Genomic DNA, 19,307 nt, shown 5'->3' with positions numbered 1-19,307 from the left:
TAATGACCTTTCCTCCCATTCCCCAAAGCCTAACCTCGCATTTTTCTCTCTCTAATCCTCCACCCCCAACTGCCAAACCCCCAACTGCCTTTTAACGGTTGTTCCCCCTCCTTTTAGAACGCCAACTAGCTCCGCCTCCCAGGGAACACCTACCTAACATGGGAGTGATAGGTTAACCCATGATGAACCAGAATCATCAGCAGGCATTATTCCGCCACACTCATCATCTATTTCCCACCCAAACTACACATTATGTTTTTGGTTTCTTTGCTGGATAAACACACAACCAATTGTGTGGAATGATGGATGTTGTGGTCCTACAAACATGGGAAGGGCCACAGGTCCATATGTTTACGCACCCCTGATATGTACTGTTATGGGCTTTGGGGAAGTCAGTCTGGATGATACCCATGAGTGCCTTTCAGGTCTACGATCCTGTATCTGTGAGGTTAAAATCTAGTAGAAACTGCTGCCACTGCTGAACCACTCAGACCAGTCTCTTTCTAAGGTAATGGACTAAGCTGGCCAGTTAAGTAGCGCCATCTACATGTCCAATGAGATGGCTGAATGCTGCATCATCCTAAGATGGAGAACAATAGCCCTGGCAACAACAAACTCAAAACAAAACAAAACAAGAAAGCCATAAATCAATGGGCACAGGGAAAATAGGATATCTATATCTATCTATCTATCTATCTATCTATCTATCTATCTATCTATCTATCTATCATCTCTGCTGTCTGAGTTCTCTCTTCAGGTCATGCTTCCTCACTCCAAGAGTTTGCTTTCTTGGGAACTCCAATTCCCAGCAGCCTTTGCACTTCCCACATAAACGATCAACACCTGGCCTCATTTATCTGAGCAAACACCCAAGTGGGACAGTGAAGGAGCTTCAGAGGAAGAAGGAAAGTCTGTGAATTCCCCACTGCCTGCCTGAAGGGTGAGCTGGAATCTACCAAAGACATGCTGGGTTTGGGTAGAAATTTCTGAACTAGGGGTCCCTGTTTCCACCCCGCTTTCTTCACCTTTGTGGCATTTGAAATACAAACTTGGCCTCACAAGGGGCTGCTCTGGGTCTCAAATGTAGACCTGCCTTAGTTCTAAGAGGACCTGGGTGAGTCAAAGGAGGCTGGCATTCCTCTGGAGGAATGAGAAAGTGACAGCAAGGGGATCCCCAGTTTTGTGGGAGAAGGAATATGGTCAGTAAGGAAGAGTGCAAGAGAGGGAATTCTTCCCATGGACGGGTAAACTGGGGTGGGGTCAAGAAGGTAGCCTCTTGCCTTGTGCATTAATTAAACATATCACTAAGGGGGAGGGTCCTTGGGAAGCTGCAATCCAGAGTCAATAACAGAAGGCAAAAGAGGGACAGGATGTGTTTTAGGGTTTCTGCAGATAGAGGAATCTACATTTCAGGACCAAATATCAACAGCGTCTTAGGGGGAAGTAATGTAGATCAGCTGTAGGGGGGGGTCATTTACAAAAGGTTGGCCTGCTTGTGTGTCGATCCTGTCCAATGTCCAGACTATTTGTATTCCAAACAGCTTTACTTTCAGAAACATAACTGAGAAGAACATATATCTACAATCTCACTTTGTCCCTTATAGAAAGCAGAGATTTCTCCCTATTAACATTTAGGGATCTTTCTCTGTCAGTTTCACTTCAGACAGATCACATTGACACAATGCCGCCCTCGGCAGCATCCCTAAGGGGACCTGGGTGAGTCAAAGGATGACAGCCCTTTGGAATAATGAGAAAGTGAAAACAAGGGGATTTCTCATCATGCAGGAGGAGGAATATGGGTAGCAAGCAAGGGTGCAAGAGAGAGATCTCTTCCCCCGGGAGGTTAAGATGGGGTGGGGTCAGGAAGATAGCCTCTTGCCTTTTGTGTTTGGGTTATTTACATTTTTCATTAAGGTGGAGCTTATTTAAGGCAGAGTGCAGCCCAGAGTCCATATCAGAAAGGAAAAGTGTATTAGGGCTTCTGCAGGTGGAGGTTGATACATTTCCTGGAGCAAAGATCAAAAGGGTCTTAGGGGGAAGGAACGCAGCTCAGTGGAAGAGTGCCTGCCTTGCATTGCAGAAGGTGGCAAGTTCAATCCCCAGTATCTCCATGTAGCGCTTGGGAGAGGCTTCCTGTATGAAACCCTGGAGAGGTGCTGCCTGTCAGTGTAGGCAGTACGGAGCAAAGTGGCCAATATTACTATTCTCTTGTGTATGCAAGCATCATGAAGGAAATGAATCATTTGTGAGCTATTTTCCTAAAACAGTAAGATGGAGAGTGTCCAGTGTGTATATGGGGATACTCCTGTGCTTCTAATTCTCTATATTTCCTGTTTCTCTAGATACCTTGTTTAGTATAATCTACTTTCCCAAACAGGCAAAGAGAAAGTGGCAGACAGTAGATAAAGCAGAAGACTCCCGTGCCTACAAATAAGGTTGCAAGGAGACCAGTTGGACCACAGCCAGGATGATGATGTTTGATACTTGCAAGGAGCCAGACCTGTGTGTTGTCTATGGGGAACCCATCAGGCCAAAGCCCATCATTCATAAGAGATCGGAAGGTCAGCAGAAAGCCCACCCAGTCGAGGAGGAGGAGGATGTACCCCTTTTTCGTGGGGAAAGTTTCAGAGCCTCCTGGGAAATCACAGTACAGACAAATTCTGGTGCTGCTAAGGAGCAGGATGTGTGCATTGTGGGTGAGGAAAACATCTGGCAGTACCCCAACATCTGCGAGAGAAAAGCATATTTGCAGGAAGCCCACTCAGTGGAGGGTCCCGTTCACAGCAAACTAGACTCCAGTGCCCCCAGTGAACCTCCAGCCCAGACTGTTGTTGATGCCACAGCCAGGATGATGATCCTTGATACTTCTAGGAAGCCAGACCTGGGCATTGTCTATGGGGAACCCATCAGGCCAAAGCCCATCATCCATAAGAGAACGGAGGGTCAGCAGAAAGCCCACCCAGTCGAGGAGGAGGAGGATGTACCCCTTTTTCGTGGAGGAAGTTTCAAAGCCTCCTGGGAAATCACGGTACAGACAATTCCTGGTGCTGCTAAGGAGCAGGATGTGTGCATTGTAGGTGAGGAAAATATCTGGCAGTGCCCCAACATCTGCGAGAGAAAGGCGTGTTTGCAGGAAACCCACTCAGTGGAGGGTCCCGTTCCCAGCAAACTAGACTCCAGTGTCCCCAGTGAACCTCCAGCCCAGGCTGTTGTTGATGCAGCTAAGGGACGAGACCTCTGCATTGTGTATGAGCAAGGTGTCCTACAAAAGCCCACCGTCCGTATCAGAACTGGGTATCCTGAGGAGGAAGACTCAGAGGAGGATATAGATATGCCTATTCCAGGCAGAGGAAATTGGAAAGGCCCCAATGAATCCACCTTCCAGCCCGTTCTTGATGCCACCAAGGAACAAGACTCCTGCGTTGAGGAAATGGTTAGTCAGAAGTTCGTTTTTCAAGGGAGAGCCCCCAGTGAAGCCACAGTTCAGAGAGGTATGGATACTGGTAAGTAATGGGACTCCTGGGTAATGCATATATGGGAGGGAAACCCCAGGCAAAATTCCTTCTGAGCTACAGGCCTTAATGACAAGAACACAAGGCTATTTTGGAGGTCATTCCCATGATGCAACAACTTAGAATAGACCCACTAAAAGTAATGGACTGTCATAGAACCCACTCTATGTAGGTTCTGTTTGCTGGGCATATATAAGCCTTGTGAAGAAATTTTTCAATTTAGCGTTGTACTTTTTGTTGTTTTGTTTGTTGTTCACAACTACTTTCCCTACGTTCATAGTCTGCTACCTTCGCTGTATTGTCTGCTCTTGAGCACTAGAAAAGTTTCAATGCATCAAGAATTAGAAATTTTGATCTTACCTCATGATGGACAAACTATCTGTAGCTGTGCTTCCTAACGCCAATTGAAGCTTCCACCTGGAGAGTGAGATAACATTTGTTCTAAATAATAGGATCTCTACAGTTAGGAACTTGCTGGTGAATCTGACAGAATGGCAAAACCAGACTAAGGATATTGAGCAGAGTGGAAAGAAAAGTCACCCATGATGGAAAATCACTGCCCGCTTAGACAACATTTGCCCAAAATGTGTAACAAAAGACAAAACATATTAGATTGAATCTTTCTGTTTCCATCTCTCTCTGACATCCATGATTTCCTTCTCTCTTACCCAGCAGGCGTTGAGCAGTGGAGGCAGAACAGAAAGAAATCTTTGGTGAAAGCACAGGATGAGATGGTGGAACAGAACTACCTGAGTCAGGATGGACCAAGGAGGGGAAAGAGAAGCCACACAGAACGGAAGACAGATGGATCCATCGTTCCTCAAAGTGGCGTCTTCACTGAGCAAGGAGAACAACCAGAAAACAGAGATGCTTTGAAAGCGTCCACAGAGGAGAAAAGCAATCAAAGGGCAGAGTCTGGAGGAACAAGCAGTGGGAGCAGAAACAATGGAAACAGCCCCAGATGCCCTACAGAGGTGAAGCGGTGTGGAAAGAGCTTCAGGTATCAGAAGCAGTTTGCTGCCCATCAGATGATTCACACAGGACAGAAACCTCATAAAAGTGCAGACTGTGGAAAGAGCTTCCGCTTGAAAAGTGACCTTACACAACATAAAAGAACCCACACAGGGCGAAAGCCTTTCAAATGTTCTGAGTGCGATAAAAGCTTTACTGCGAACGCAAGCCTTACACAACATAAAAGAACTCACACAGGGGAGAAGCCTTTCAAATGTTCTGAGTGCAATAAATGTTTTGCACACAGCTCAAACCTTAAAGTACATAAAAGATCTCACACACGGGAAAAGCCTTTCAAATGTTCTGAGTGCGATAAATGTTTCGTACACAGCTCATACCTTAGAATACATAAAAGAATTCACACACAGGAGAAGCCTTTCAAATGTTCTGAGTGCGATAAATGTTTCACACAAAGCTCATACCTTACAGTACATAAAAGAACTCACACAAAGGAGAAGCCTTTCAAATGTTCTGAGTGTGATAAATGTTTCGCGCAAAGCTCATACCTTAAAGTACATAAAAGAACTCACACAGGGGAGAAGCCTTTCAAATGTTCAGTGTGTGGTAAGTGTTTTTCTCGAAGGTCAATCCTTACTAAACATCAAAGGATTCACAAAGGTGAGAGATCCCATGAATGCTCAGTGTGTGGTAAATGCTTCAGTCAGGAGGCAAACCTTACTAAACATCTAAAGCTTCATAGGAGGAAGACACCTTTTAAGTCATCACTGGGTAGAAAAAGCTTTACTAAGAGCTCAAATCTTCCTAGTCAACAAATGATTCGCAAAAAAAAGTATAAATGTTCAGCTTGGGGGAAAAGCTATACTAAGTGGTCATACCTTACCAAACATAAAAGAATACCACACAAAGCAGAGAAACCCTATAAATGCAAAGGGTGTAGAAAATGTTTCAGTAGCAGGTCAATCCTTACTAGACATAAGAGAATCCTACACAGATGGAACAAAGTCTATGTATGTTCCAAGTGCAGTCAATGTTTCCGTTCAAGGAGACTGCTTATTACACATCAAGGAACCCACACAACACAAAAACCTTTTCAATGCTCAGAGTGTAGAAAAGCCTTCAGTCAGGAGGCAAATCTCCTTAGACATCAAAGAACTCACACAGGAGACAAACCCTACGAATGCCCTGTGTGTAGAAAAAGCTTCAGTGAGAGCGCAGGTCTTTCCAGACATACAAGGTCTTGCCATACAGGGGAGAAACTGCACAAGTGTGAACAATGTGGAAAGAGCTTCATTCGTAAATCAGACCTCAAGAGGCATCAAAAGGACCACACAAGGGAGACGCCCAACCAGGGTTCAAATCTCAGTGAAGGTTTAGATGATGAATCAAGACCTCATGAAGGTGAGAACGCACAGCGGATGGAAACCATGTAACTTCTTCAACTATCCTAAGAAGGTCGCATCCACACAATACTGTATATTTAAAGCTTCCCCTAAAGAATACTGGGAACTTAATGGTGTTTGTAAGCTGGCTGGAATTCAGACCTGTGAGGTTCAAACTACTGTTTCCAGAATTCTTTTGAGAAAGCCATATAATATCTATAAAGGAGCTTTAAAGGTTTTGTGCGGATGTGACCTCAGTCTCGGCGTCCATCTCTTGGGCATCGCAGGAGCCACACAGAGGCCACGTCCCCACCTGAACCTCCCAATACAAACATGTAATACATGCTTTGGGCAAGTTCTTTTAAGTAACTAAAACTCATTGCCTCAATTTTGTTGTTCATTGTTTGGGTGGATTCCATGTGATATCTGAAAGGTTTTTACATATATATATATATAATAAAGTGGCTTTATCTTAATCAGTTATGCTATGAAAATTGCTCTTGGGAGAAGCTAGAGAAAACTCAGCTCTTTCCTTGGCCAGAGCAAAGTCAACCAGCACCTCTCTCTCTTCACATTGGGGAGTTCTCTTGGCACCCCAATAAATGTGAGGCTCTTCTGTTCATCTGGCTGAATTAACAAGGTTGGGGATTATTTAGGTGATTGTTTAGGCTCTTGAAAACAAAGAGAAGGATTGACCCAAGGAAGGAAGAGAAGTTTGAAAGGCTTCAGAGGCTTCCCCATTGGAATTGTAAAATTGGCACAGTAGCTGCTTCTAACTTTTTAGATTTCTTTTGAGACGACCAATCCTGAATAATAAAGTTGTGTAAATATTATGCTTTGTACTCTTGTTTTCTCTGGCTCCTCACAACAAAATGGATGCAGCTTTCCAATTTAGGTTGCAGTTTCCAGCACACTCAGCACACATTCAAATAATAATAATAATAATAATAATAATAATAATAATAATAATAATTTATTATTTATACCCCACCCATATGGCTGGGTTTCCCATGCAGTGAAAGCACCATGATACTGCTTTAAACAGTCATGGCTTCCTCTAAAGAATTCTGGGAGCTGAAGAGACCTCCTATTCTCCTCACAGAGCTAGTTTCCAGTGCTACTAGGGGAGAGGAACAGATGGTTAAAACACTCTCCCCTAGTTGCTGAAGGAACCCTAAATTGCAGAATTGCAGAAGCCAAGCTGTGTTTTATTCAGTAAGACTCGGTCCCATAGCTGTCAAGTTTCAGATTTGAAAATAAGGGATCAGCAGTCTCACCTATCCCGGGGACAGCCACATGTCAGTGGTGGGCGGAGCCAGAAGCAAAAGTGGGCGGAGCAGCAATGTAAACTCCAAGCGGGCTCAGGCTTGGAGCGGAGCAAAGAGGAGGGCAGTCATGTGCTCCGCACGATGGAGCCCCATCGTCTTCTTGTCTGATCCCATCAAAACAGGACAGGAAGCAGCAGCTGCTCAAAGGCAGCCAGGCTCTACCCGCCAGCTAACCCTATTGGCCAGCTGAGGGGCTCAGTGGCAACGGATAGGGGCTGATGCAGGGGGAGGAATACACCCTCCTGTAAGCACGGGAAACGGCTCCCACTTGCTTTGAGGGTTGAGGCTTTTCTTTCCAAGTAGGCGAGGTCTTCCCAACCAGTCCCTGGCCAGCAGGGGAGGAGCTGTTTCCATTAAAAATGGGAAATTTAAGGGACATAAAAAATAAGGGAGAGCAGCAGGAAACTGCTTGAAATAAGGGAGAATCCCGGGGGAAACGGGATACTTGACAGCACTGCTCGGTCCTCTGTATATATGAAGACTTTATCAACCATAAATCAGTGGCCGCACTTGTGACAGACAGAATGTGAAAGCTTCCCCATAGTTATATTTCCCTTTTAGAAATAGCTTAACCTGTTGAAAATCTGCCTGCTACACAGCTGTTAAAGGCACAAGGATCAGAAGAAGTACACACTCAAAGGAAGGGGGAAGCAGCTTTTGAGGACTCTGGGGATTCCTATTGCCTGGTATCTAAACGACTCACAAATCTCTCACAGCTCTGAATTCACTCATTGGCTGAAATGCCGGTGCCTAAAAATAAGGAAGGAAGACACCAGGAGATCCTATCTGGGAAGAGCATTCCAGGAGCGAGGAGGCACCTCAGGAAAGGCCTGCTCTCAGGTTCCCTAAATGGGACTGCTGTCAATAGCCCCCATTTTTGCATCACCCTCTTCCGGCTTCGTTATGTGAAGTCAGCTCTGGGTAGTGATTCAGCATGCTAGCAAGGATATGCTAGGAGCCAAGTCTAACAAGAACAATCTCCTTCATTGCAGTAGGAACTTGACTGACTGGAGGGAAAGGGCGAGCTCCTTTTATGCTCTCAGGAACAGGAGTTGGGGAAAGGATACATTTAGATTTTGGCGGGACCCAATCAGAGTAAGGATCCAAATTGTGCCAACAAGTTAACCAATAGCAACTGTCCCCGCACCCGTTTGAATCACCCTGGAGCGGGAAAGGCAGTTACAGAACTACGCATACATATAAAACCAATACATAACAGGCCCAATTGATAAAACAAGATCCAGAGTGTGGCCGGCCACTTGGGCAGTGACATGTTGGGACAGCCCCATGGTCATCATGACATCCACAGCCTGTCACCTCGGTGCTGGGGTCCCCCAAAACCAGCAGTTCTCCCAACCATCATCAATTCCTCAGGTTGGAAGAGGGCCTGCCACATGGAATAGTCATAAACTTCCTGTGCCGTGTGGGCATAACCCAGCCTCCCTCCCTCACCTCCGCCTACCCTGGACCACCGTGATTGGGGACCCTGCTATTCTTCCCAGCTCCTCTTCTTCCAGACACATCTCCACACCCTCGATAATAACAAACAACAACCAAACACACACAAATGTCAAACAGTTAAAAACAGTTGAAACCATTGTAGCAGCAGGCCTGTCTGAAGCTGCCTGAGTCCAAAAAACCCTTCCAAAACCCAGACATTTCCTTTTAAAACAAAAAATCTGCGCAAATGGGCATGTTGCGCTCCCCAAAGAGGACACGCCCAGGTTTTCCTGGATATATGGCAACCCAACAGTGTCTCTGCTTTGCAGTTGGCACAACAGCCAGGAGATGCGGATTGTGCAAATATATTACACCAATAATTTGGCAGAAAATAGCTCGACTTAACACATGTCTACAAGAATTTCCTTATAGTTCACTCTTCAAGTTCACTCTTAAAGTGCAAGGTTCCATATACAGTACTATATGCTATAGAGTGATAGTGTAATAAATGTTCGTAGAAATAGTGTGATTCTGCTGTACACACTATTCCTATAAACATTTATTGCACTATCACTCTATAGTACTGTATATGGAACCTTGCACTTTAAGAGTGAACTTTAAGAGTGAACTATAAGGGAATTCTTGTAGACATGTGTTAAGTCAAGCTATTTTCTGCCAAATTGTTGGTATAATGTATTTGCACAGTTCGTATTTCATAGTTCACGGTTTTGTGTATTTCGTATTGTATTTCCGTGATCGTCTGTTGGTTTTTGTGCAGGAGATGCAGATTGGCTGCGGTTGCAGAGGTTGCAGAGATCACAAGACTACCTCTGCTGTCTGCCTTGCCTGATGGTGAGTGGCTCAGCAGGTGGCAGACTAGCGTCCTATGTTATAAAAATCATTCCTACAAAAGGTATGATGCACAATAGTACCATCACATTCAGGACCCCTCAACTTCTGAACACCAGATTCTGGCTCTTCTACATCCAGTAACTGGTCTTCCTAGAACTATCCGATTGGCCACTGTAGAAAACAGAATGCTGGACTAGCTTATGGTCAAGCTAACATTATCAGGGTCAAAATCTTTTTTTAAGAAAACCACAAAAGTTGATGTTATTATGTTGACAATATGTGAAACCGAGCCACAATTCAAACAAAACAAAACAAAACAAAACAAAACAAGAAAGCTATAAATCAAAGTGCAAGAGGGGGAAAGAGGGCATTTCTGCCTTTCTTTCTCTGCTGTTTAATTTCTCTTTTCAGATCACACTTCCTCCCTGCAACAGTTTCCTTTTCTGTTAAATCCAATTCCCAGCAGCCTTTGCACTTCCCACATAAACGATCAACACCTGGCCCCATTTATCTGAGCAAACACCCAAGTGGGTCAGTGAAGGGACTTGAGATGAAGAAGGGAAGCCTTTGAATTCGCCAATGTCTACCAGAAGGGGTGAGTTGGAGCCTACCAAGAACTCAAGATAAGACATGCTGGGTTTGGGTAGAAATTTCTGAACTAGGAGTCCCTGTTTCCACCCCACTTTCTTCACCGTTGTGGCATTTGAAATACAAACATGGCCTCACAAGGGGCTGCTCTGGGTTTCAAATGTAGACCTGCCTTAGTCCTAAGACTAATTATTATTGGCAGCCCTGTTTAGGGAAGTTTTTAATCTGTGGTATTTTAATGTATTTCAATATTTGTTGCAAGCCGCCCAGTGTGGCTGGGGAGACCCAGCCAGATGGGCGGGGTACAAATAAATTATTGTTATTGTTGTTGTTGTTGTTGTTGTTATTATTATTATTATTATTATTATTATTATTATTATTATTATTACCTCTCTTTATTATTTAAAATATATACACAAATACTCAAAATAAACATATACATTTACATACATAGCTACTGTCCTTTTTTTTACACAGACAAATTCTTGTACCTCCAATTATCCTCATTGCATTTAGTAATATTATATTTGTATAGTGTACAGTTATAGATTCCATTTACAATTCATGTTTTTTCATCCTTGAATTTCTATTTACTAATTTAAAGGTTCAGTCTACATCTGCCATTAGGATTCCATTTATACCACTATTCCTTAAATATTCTTTAAATATCCTCCACTCTTTCCATACTTCTTGAGTCATCTGTCCTCTTCTTTTTATTATTATTACTAATAGAACCTGGGTGAATCAAAGGAGGCTGGCATTCCTCTGGAGGAATGAGAAAGTGACAACAAGGGTATCCCCCATTTTGTGGGCGAAGGAATATGGCCGGCAAGGAATTGTTTTGGGAATGGAATGAAGATCACGAGCAGAAGCTGGGAAAATGCAAGTTGGATCCTGCTGCAATGTATAGCGTTACTAGGTTCTGCACAGCAGCGCTCGAGATTCATAGCAGGATGACCTCTGCCACAAATCAGTTATAATGAACCTATCAGAGTGCTCTGTAAATGATAGTTAAAGACTTCACTATATCAACCTTTTGTGCTCTTCCACACCCACCCAATGTTCCTGACCCTTCTTTTGGATACTTTTAGCTTCTTTTAAAATTTTTATAGAGTTTTATATTCACCTTGTGTTTTAATGCCTTTTAGCTTTCTAAAGCACCTTTCAGATTTTATATGCTGGTCTTTGACCGTAATAAAGATTTGTATTGTATTGTATTGGTCAGCAAGGAAGAATGCAAGAGAGGGAATTCTTCCCATGGATTGGTAAACTGCCCTTTGCCTTTTGCATTAATTTAATATTTCACTACGGGAGAGTGTCCATGAAGGAGCATGATTGCTTAAGGGAGAGTCCTTGGGGAGCTGCAACCCAGAGTCAATAACAGAAGGAAAAGAGGGACAGGATGTGTTTTAGGGCTTCTGCAGGTGAAGGATGCTACATTTCTGGAGCAAATAGCAACAGAGTCTTAGGGGAAAGGAATGTACATCAGTGGTAGGCAGGGACCACGAAGTAAAGGTTGGTGTGCTTGTGTGTAGGTCATGTGCAATGTTCAGACTATTTGTATTCCAAACAGCTTTACTTTCAGAAACACAACTGAGAAGAACATATATCTACAATCTCACTTTGTCCCTTATAGAAAGCAGAGATTTCTCCCTATTAACTTTTAGGGATCTTTCTCTGTCTGTTTCACTTCAGACAGATCACAGTGACACAACACCGCCCTCGGCAGCATCCCTAAGGGGACCTGGGTGAGTCAAAGGATGACAGCCCTTTGGGAGAATGAGAAAGTGAAAACAAGGAATTTCTCATGGTGCAGAAGGAGGAGGAATATGGTTAGCAAGGAAGGCTGCAAGAGGGGGATGTCTTCCCCTGGGAGGTTAAAATGGGGGTGAGGTCAGGAAGATAGCCTCTTGCCTTTTGTGTTTGCGTTATTTACATTTTTCATTAAGGGGGAGCTTATTTAAGGCAGAGTGCAGCCCAGAGTCCATATCAGAAAGGAAAAGTGGGACAGGAAGTGTATTAGAGATTCTGCAGGTGGAGGTTGATACATTTCCTGGAGCAAAGATAAAAAGATTCTTAGGGGGAAGGAACGCAGCTCAGTGGTAGAGTGCCTGCCTTGCATTGCAGAAGGTGGCAAGTTCAATCCCCAGTATCTCCATGTAGCACTTGGGAGAGGCTTCCTGTATGAAACCCTGGAGAGCTGCTGCCTGTCAGTGTAGACAGTACAGAGCTAAGTGGCCAATATTACTATTCTCTTGTGTATGCAAGCATCATGAAGGAAATGAATCATTTGTGAGCTATTTTCCTAAAAAAGTAAGATGGAGAGTGTCCAGTGTGTATATGGGGATACTCCTGTGCTTCTAATTCCCTATATTTCCTGTTTCTCTAGATACCTTGTTTAGTATAATCTACTTTCCCAAACAGGCAAAGAGAAAGTGGCAGACAGTAGATAAAGCAGAAGACTCCAGTGTCTACAAAGAAGGTTGCAAGGAGACCCGTTGGACCACAGCCAGGATGATGATGTTTGATACTTGCAAGGAGCCAGACCTGTGCGTTGTCTATGGGGAACCCATCAGGCCAAAGCCCATCATTCATAAGAGAACGGAAGGTCAGCAGAAAGCCCACCCAGTCGAGGAGGAGGAGGACGTACCCCTTTTCCGTGGAGGAAGTTTCAGAGCCTCCTGGGAAATCACGGTACAGACAAATTCTGGTGCTGCTAAGGAGCAGGATGTGTGCATTGTGGGTGAGGAAAACATCTGGCAGTACCCAAACATCTGCGAGAGAAAAGCATATTTGCAGGAAGCCCACTCAATGGAGGGTCCCATTCACAGCAAACTAGACTCCAGTGCCCCCAGTGAACCTCCAGCCCAGATCGTTGTTGATGCCACAGCCAGGATGATGATACTTAATACTTCTAGGGAGCCAGACCTGTGTGTTGTCTATGGGGAACCCATCAGGCCAAAGCCCATCATCCATAAGAGAACGGAGGGTCAGCAGAAAGCCCACCCAGTCGAGGAGGAGGAGGATGTACCCCTTTTTCGTGGGGGGAGTTTCAGATCCCCCTGGGAAATCACAGTGCAGACAATTCCTGGTGCTGCTAAGGAGCAGGATGTGTGTGTTGTAGGTGAGGAAAACATCTGGCAGAACCCCAACATCTGCAAGAGAAAGGCGTGTTTGCAGGAAACCCACTCAGTGGAGGGTCCTGTTCACAGCAAACTAGACTCCAGTGTCCCCAGTGAACCTCCAACCCAGGCTGTTGTTGATGCTGCTAAGGGACAAGACATCTGCATTGTGTATGAGCAAGGTGTCCTACAAAAGCCCACCGTCCGTATCAGAACTGGGTATCCTGAGGAAGAAGACTCAGAGGAGGATATAGATATGCCTATTCCTGGCAGAGAAGATTGGAAAGGGCCCAATGAATCCACCTTCCAGCCCGCTCTTGATGCCACCAAGGAAGAAGACTCCTGCGTTGAGGAAATGGTTAGTCAGAAGTTCGTTTTTCAAGGAAGAGCCCCGAGTGAAGCCACAGCTCAGAGAGGTATGGATACTGGTAAGTAATGGGACTCCTGGGTAATGCATATATGGGAGGGAAACCCCAGGCAAAATTCCTTCTGAGCTCCAGGCCTTAATGACAAGAACACAAGGCTATTTTGGAGGTCATCCCATGATGCAACAACTTAGAATAGACCCACTAAAAGTAATGGACTGTCATAGAACCCACTCTATGTAGGTTCTGTTTGCTGGGCATATATAGGCCTTGTGCAGAAATTTTTCAATTTAGCGTTGTACTTTTGGTTGTTTTGTTTGTTGTTCACAACCTCTTTTCCTATGTTCGTAGTCTGCTACTTTCGCTGTATTGTCTGCTCTTGAGCACTAGAAAAGTTTCAATGCATCAAGAATTAGAAATTTTGATCTTACCTCATGATGGACAAACTATCTGTAGCTGTGCTTCCTAACGCCAATTGAAGCTTCCACCTGGAGAGTGAGATAACATTTGTTCTAAAGAATAGGATCTCTACAGGTAGGAACTTGCTGGTGAATCTGACAGAATGGCAAAACCAGACTTAAGGATATTGAGCGGAAAGAAAAGTCACCCATGATGGAAAATCACTGCCCGCTTAGACAACATTTGCCCAAAATGTGTAACAAAAGACAAAACATATTAGATTGAATCTTTCTGTTTCCATCTCTCTCTGACATCCATGATTTCCTTCTCTCTTACCCAGCAGGCGTTGAGCAGTGGAGGCAGAACAGAAGGAAATCTTTGGTGAAAGCACAGGATGAGATGGTGGAGCAGAACTACCTGAGTCAGGATGGACCAAGGAGGGGAAAGAGAAGTCACACAGAACGGAAGACAGATGAATCCATCGTTCCTCAAAGTGGCGTCTTCACTGAGCAAGGAGAACAACCAGAAAACAGAGATGCTTTGAGAGCGTCCACAGAGGAGAAAAGAAATCAAAGGGCAGAGTCTGAAGGAACAAGCAGTGGGAGCAGAAACAATGGAAACAGCCCCAGATGCCCTACAGAGGTGAAGCGGTGTGGAAAGAGCTTCAGGTATCAGAAGCAGTTTGCTGCCCATCAGATGATTCACACAGGACAGAAACCTCATAAAAGTGCAGACTGTGGAAAGAGCTTCCGCTTGAAAAGTGACCTTACACAACATAAAAGAACCCACACAGGGCAAAAGCCTTTCAAATGTTCTGAGTGCGATAAAAGCTTTACTGCGAACGCAAACCTTACACAACATAAAAGAACTCACACAGGGGAGAAGCCTTTCAAATGTTCTGAGTGCGATAAATGTTTCGCACACAGCTCAAACCTTACAGTACATAAAAGAACTCACACACGGGAAAAGCCTTTCAAATGTTCAGTGTGTAGTAAGTGTTTTTCTCAAAGGTCGGACTTTACTAAACATCAAAGCATTCACACAGGGGGGAAACCATATAAATGTGCACACTGTGGAAAGAGCTTCCGTTTGAAAATAGACCTTACAAGACATGAAAGAATTCACACAGGGCAAAAGCCTTTCAAATGTTCAGTGTGCAAGAAAAGCTTTGGTTGGCACACAAGCCTTACTGCACATAAAAGAACTCACACAAAGGAGAAGCCTTTCAAATGTTCAGTGTGCAAGAAAAGCTTTGGTTGGCAAACAAGCCTTACAGTACATAAAAGAACTCACACAAAGGAGAAGCCTTTCAAATGTTCTGAGTGCGATAAATGTTACACACAAAGCTCACACCTTAAAGTACATAAAAGAACTCACACAGGGGAGAAGCCTTTCAAATGTTCAGTGTGTGATAAGTGTTTTTCTCAAAGGTCAAGCCTTACTAAACATCAAAGGATTCACAAAGGTGAGAGATCCCATGAATGCTCAGTGTGTGGTAAATGCTTCAGTCAGGAGGCAAACCTTACTAAACATCTAAAGCTTCATAGGAGGAAGACACCTTTTAAGTCATCACTGGGTAGAAAAAGCTTTACTAAGAGCTCAAATCTTCCTAGTCAACAAATGATTCGCAAAAAAAAGTATAAATGTTCAGCTTGGGGGAAAAGCTATACTAAGTGGTCATACCTTACCAAACATAAAAGAATACCACACAAAGCAGAGAAACCCTATAAATGCGAAGGGTGTAGAAAATGTTTCAGTAGCAGGTCAATCCTTACTAGACATAAGAGAATCCTACACGGATGGAACAAAGTCTATGCATGTTCCAAGTGCAGTCAATGTTTCCGTTCAAGGAGACTTCTTATTACACATCAAGGAACCCACACAACACAAAAACCTTTTCAATGCTCAGAGTGTAGAAAAGCCTTCAGTCAGGAGGCAAATCTCCTTAGACATCAAAGAACTCACACAGGAGACAAACCCCACGAATGCCCTGTGTGTAGAAAAAGCTTCAGTGAGAGCACAGGTCTTTCCAGACATACAAGGTCTTGCCATACAGGGGAGAAACTGCACAAGTGTGAACAATGTGGAAAGAGCTTCATTCGTAAATCAGACCTCAAGAGGCATCAAAAGCACCACACAAGGGAGACGCCCAACCAGGGTTCAAATCTCAGTGAAGGTTTAGATGATGAATCAAGACCTCATGAAGGTGAGAACGCACAGCGGATGGAAACCATGTAACTTCTTCAACTATCCTAAGAAGGTCGCATCCACACAATACTATATATTTAAAGCTTCCCCTAAAGAATACTGGGAACTTAATGGTGTTTGTAAGCTGGCTGGAATTTAGACCTGTGAGGTTCAAACTACTGTTTCCATAATTCTTTTGAGAATGCCATATAATATCTATAAAGGAGCTATAAAGGTTTTGTGCGGGTGTGACCTCAGTGTCGGCATCCATCTCTTGGGCATCGCAGGAGCCACGTCCCCACCTGAACCTCCCAATACAAACACGTAATACATGCTTTGGGCAAGTTCTTTTAAGTAACTAAAACTCATTGCCTCAGTTTTGTTGTTCATTGTTTGGGTGGATTCCATGTGATAGCTGAAAAGTTTTTACATATATATATATAATAAAGTGGCTTTATCTTAATCAGTTATGCTATGAAAATTGCTCTTGGGAGAAGCTAGAGAAAACTCAGCTCTTTCCTTGGCCAGAGCAAAGTCAACCAGCACCTCTCTCTCTTCACATTGGGGAGTTCTCTTGGAACCCCAATAAATGTGAGGCTCTTCTGTTCATCTGGCTGAATTAACAAAATTGGGGATTATTTAGGTGATTGTTTAGGCTCTTGAAAACAAAGAGAAGGATTGACCCAAGGAAGGAAGAGAAGTTTGAAAGGCTTCAGAGGCTTCTCCATTGGAATTGTAAAATTGGCACAGTAGCTGCTTCTAACTTTTTAGATTTCTTTTGAGACTACCAATCCTGAATAATAAAGTTGTGTAAATATTATGCTTTGTACTCTTGTTTTCTCTGGCTCCTCACAACAAAATGGATGCAGCTTTCCAATTTAGGTTGCAGTTTCCAGCACACTCAGCACACATAATAATAATAATAATAATAATAATAATAATAATAATAATAATTTATTTATACCACACCCATATGGCTGGGTTTCCCATGCAGTGAAAGCACCGTGATACTGCTTTAAACAGTCATGGCTTCCTCTAAGGAATTCTGGGAGCTGAAGAGGCCTCCTATTCTCCTCACAGAGCTAGTTTCCAGTGCTACTAGGGGAGAGGAACAGATGGTTAAAACACTCTCCCCTAGTTGCTGAAGGAACCCTAAATTGCAGAATTGCAGAAGCCAAGCTGTGTTTTATTCAGTAAGACTCGGTCGGTCCTCTGTATATATGAAGACTTTATCAACCATAAATCAGTGGCCGCACTTGTGACAGACAGAATGTGAAAGCTTCCCCATAGTTATATTTCCCTTTTAGAAATAGCTTAACCTGTTGAAATTCTGCCTGCTACACAGCTGTTAAAGGCACAAGGATCAGAAGAAGTACACACTCAAAGGAAGGGGGAAGCAGCTTTTGAGGACTCTGGGGATTCCTATTGCCTGGTATCTAAACGACTCACAAATCTCTCACAGCTCTGAATTCACTCATTGGCTGAAATGCCGGTGCCTAAAAATAAGGAAGGAAGGAAGACACCAGGAGATCCTACCTGGGAAGAGCATTCCAGGAGCGAGGAGGCACCTCAGGAAAGGCCTGTTCTCAGGTTCCCTAAATGGGACTGCTGTCAATAGCCCCCATTTTTGCATCACCCTCTTCCGGCTTTGTTATGTGAAGTCAGCTCTGGGTAGTGATTCAGCATGCTAGCAAGGATATGCTAGGAGACAAGTCTAACAAGAACAATCTCCTTCATTGCAGTAGGAACTTGACTGACTGGAGGGAAAGGGCGAGCTCCTTTTATGCTCTCAGGAACAGGAGTTGGGGAAAGGATACATTTAGATTTTGGCGGGACCCAATCAGAGTAAGGATCCAAATTGTGCCAAAAAGTTAACCAATAGCAACTGTCCCCGCACCCGTTTGAATCACCCTGGAGCGGGAAAGGCAGTTACAGAACTACGCATACATATAAAACCAATACATAACAGGCCCAATTGATAAAACAAGATCCAGAGTGTGGCCGGCCACTTGGGCAGTGGCATGTTGGGACAGCCCCATGGTCATCATGACATCCACAGCCTGTCACCTCGGTGCTGGGGTCCCCCAAAACCAGCAGTTCTCCCAACCATCATCAATTCCTCAGGTTGGAAGAGGGCCTGCCACATGGAATAGTCATTAACTTCCTGTGCCTTGTTGGTATAACCCAGCCTCCCTCACCTCCGCCTACCCTGGACCACCGTGATTGGGGACCCTGCTATTCTTCCCAGCTCCTCTCCTTCCAGACACATCTCCACACCCTCGATAATAACAAACAACAACCAAACACACACAAATGTCAAACAGTTCAAACCATTGTAGCAGCAGGCCTGTCTCAAGCTGCCTGAGCCCAAAAAACCCTTCCAAAACCCAGACATTTCCTTTTAAAACAAAAAAATCTGCCCAGATAGGCATGTTGAGCTCCCCAAAGAGCACACGTCCAGGTTTTCCCGGACATATGGCAACCCTACAGTGTCTCTGCTTTGCAGTTGGCACAGCAGCCAGGAGATGCGGATTGTGCAAATATATTATACCAACAATTCGGCAGAAAATAGCTCGACTTAACACATGTCTACAAGAATTTCCTTATAGTTCACTCTTCAAGTTCACTCTTAAAGTGCAAGGTTCCATATACATTACTATATGCTATAGAGGGATAGTGCAATAAATTTTCGTAGAAATAGTGTGTATAGCAAAATCTCACAACCGTCCTCGTCTGTCCTCCAGAGATTTGCACAGTTCATATTTCATAGTTCACGGCTTTGTGTATTTCATATTGTATTTCCGTGACTGTCTGTTGCTTTTGTGCAGCAGATGCAGATTGGCTGCGGCAGCAGAGTTGCAGAGATCACAGGACTACCTCTGCTGTCTGCCTTGCCTGATGGCGAGTGGCTCAGCAAGTGGCAGACTAGCGTCCTATGTTATAAAAATCATTGCTACAAAAGGTTTGATGCACAATAGTACCATCACATTCAGGACCCCTCAACTTCTTGTTACGGAAATCACCGGGTAGAGGCTGCTCTGCTCCCGGTCCTACGGAAGAAGCCCGTGATTCGCTGCGGAGTCAACGAAGACCAGCTAGAGATTGGAGCAAAAGCAAAGGAGTTTATTGCGCAACAAGGTTCCGGAGGATCCAAACCCCGAAC

At 44.1% G+C, this 19,307-nt stretch overlaps 2 protein-coding genes across 5 annotated transcripts; both read left to right on the top strand.

Annotated features, from left to right (window-relative positions):
• The first annotated feature begins 858 nt into the window (after positions 1 to 858).
• Positions 859 to 5,955, top strand: LOC117042486 (zinc finger protein 665-like). Its single transcript, XM_033142033.1, has 3 exons — positions 859 to 940; positions 2,378 to 3,503; positions 4,188 to 5,955. Exons 2-3 carry the CDS (start codon positions 2,468 to 2,470, stop codon positions 5,912 to 5,914), a joined length of 2,763 nt encoding a protein of 920 aa, XP_032997924.1. The 5' UTR covers positions 859 to 940; positions 2,378 to 2,467; the 3' UTR covers positions 5,915 to 5,955.
• A 4,025-nt stretch (positions 5,956 to 9,980) lies between these two features.
• Positions 9,981 to 16,236, top strand: LOC117042632 (zinc finger protein 271-like). Of its 4 annotated transcripts, none has more exons than XM_033142187.1 (3): positions 9,981 to 10,078; positions 12,496 to 13,609; positions 14,301 to 16,236. In XM_033142187.1, exons 2-3 carry the CDS (start codon positions 12,586 to 12,588, stop codon positions 16,193 to 16,195), a joined length of 2,919 nt encoding a protein of 972 aa, XP_032998078.1. In that variant the 5' UTR covers positions 9,981 to 10,078; positions 12,496 to 12,585; the 3' UTR covers positions 16,196 to 16,236. The 4 variants fall into 4 exon arrangements, with proteins under 4 accessions (XP_032998078.1, XP_032998077.1, XP_032998076.1 ...); XM_033142186.1 differs by having other exon boundaries at positions 14,298 to 16,236; XM_033142185.1 differs by having other exon boundaries at positions 12,496 to 13,621.
• The last annotated feature ends 3,071 nt before the right edge of the window (positions 16,237 to 19,307 follow it).

Source organism: Lacerta agilis, chromosome 2, assembly GCF_009819535.1.
Source record: "Lacerta agilis isolate rLacAgi1 chromosome 2, rLacAgi1.pri, whole genome shotgun sequence".
Taxonomy (NCBI): Eukaryota; Metazoa; Chordata; class Lepidosauria; order Squamata; family Lacertidae; genus Lacerta; species Lacerta agilis.
The sequence above is the reverse complement of the archived record's forward strand: the minus strand, read 5'-3'. Positions and strand labels throughout refer to the sequence as shown.

Excerpts from the sequence above, each read along its gene's own strand:
- LOC117042486 (XM_033142033.1), top strand. The coding sequence starts at position 2,468 with ATGATGATGTTTGATACTTGCAAGGAGCCAGACCTGTGTGTTGTCTAT. Across the intron at positions 3,504-4,187 it reads TCAGAGAGGTATGGATACTG|GCGTTGAGCAGTGGAGGCAG; the intron begins GTAAGTAATGGG and ends CTTACCCAGCAG.
- LOC117042632 (XM_033142184.1), top strand. The coding sequence starts at position 12,586 with ATGATGATGTTTGATACTTGCAAGGAGCCAGACCTGTGCGTTGTCTAT. Across the intron at positions 13,622-14,297 it reads TCAGAGAGGTATGGATACTG|CAGGCGTTGAGCAGTGGAGG; the intron begins GTAAGTAATGGG and ends TCTCTTACCCAG.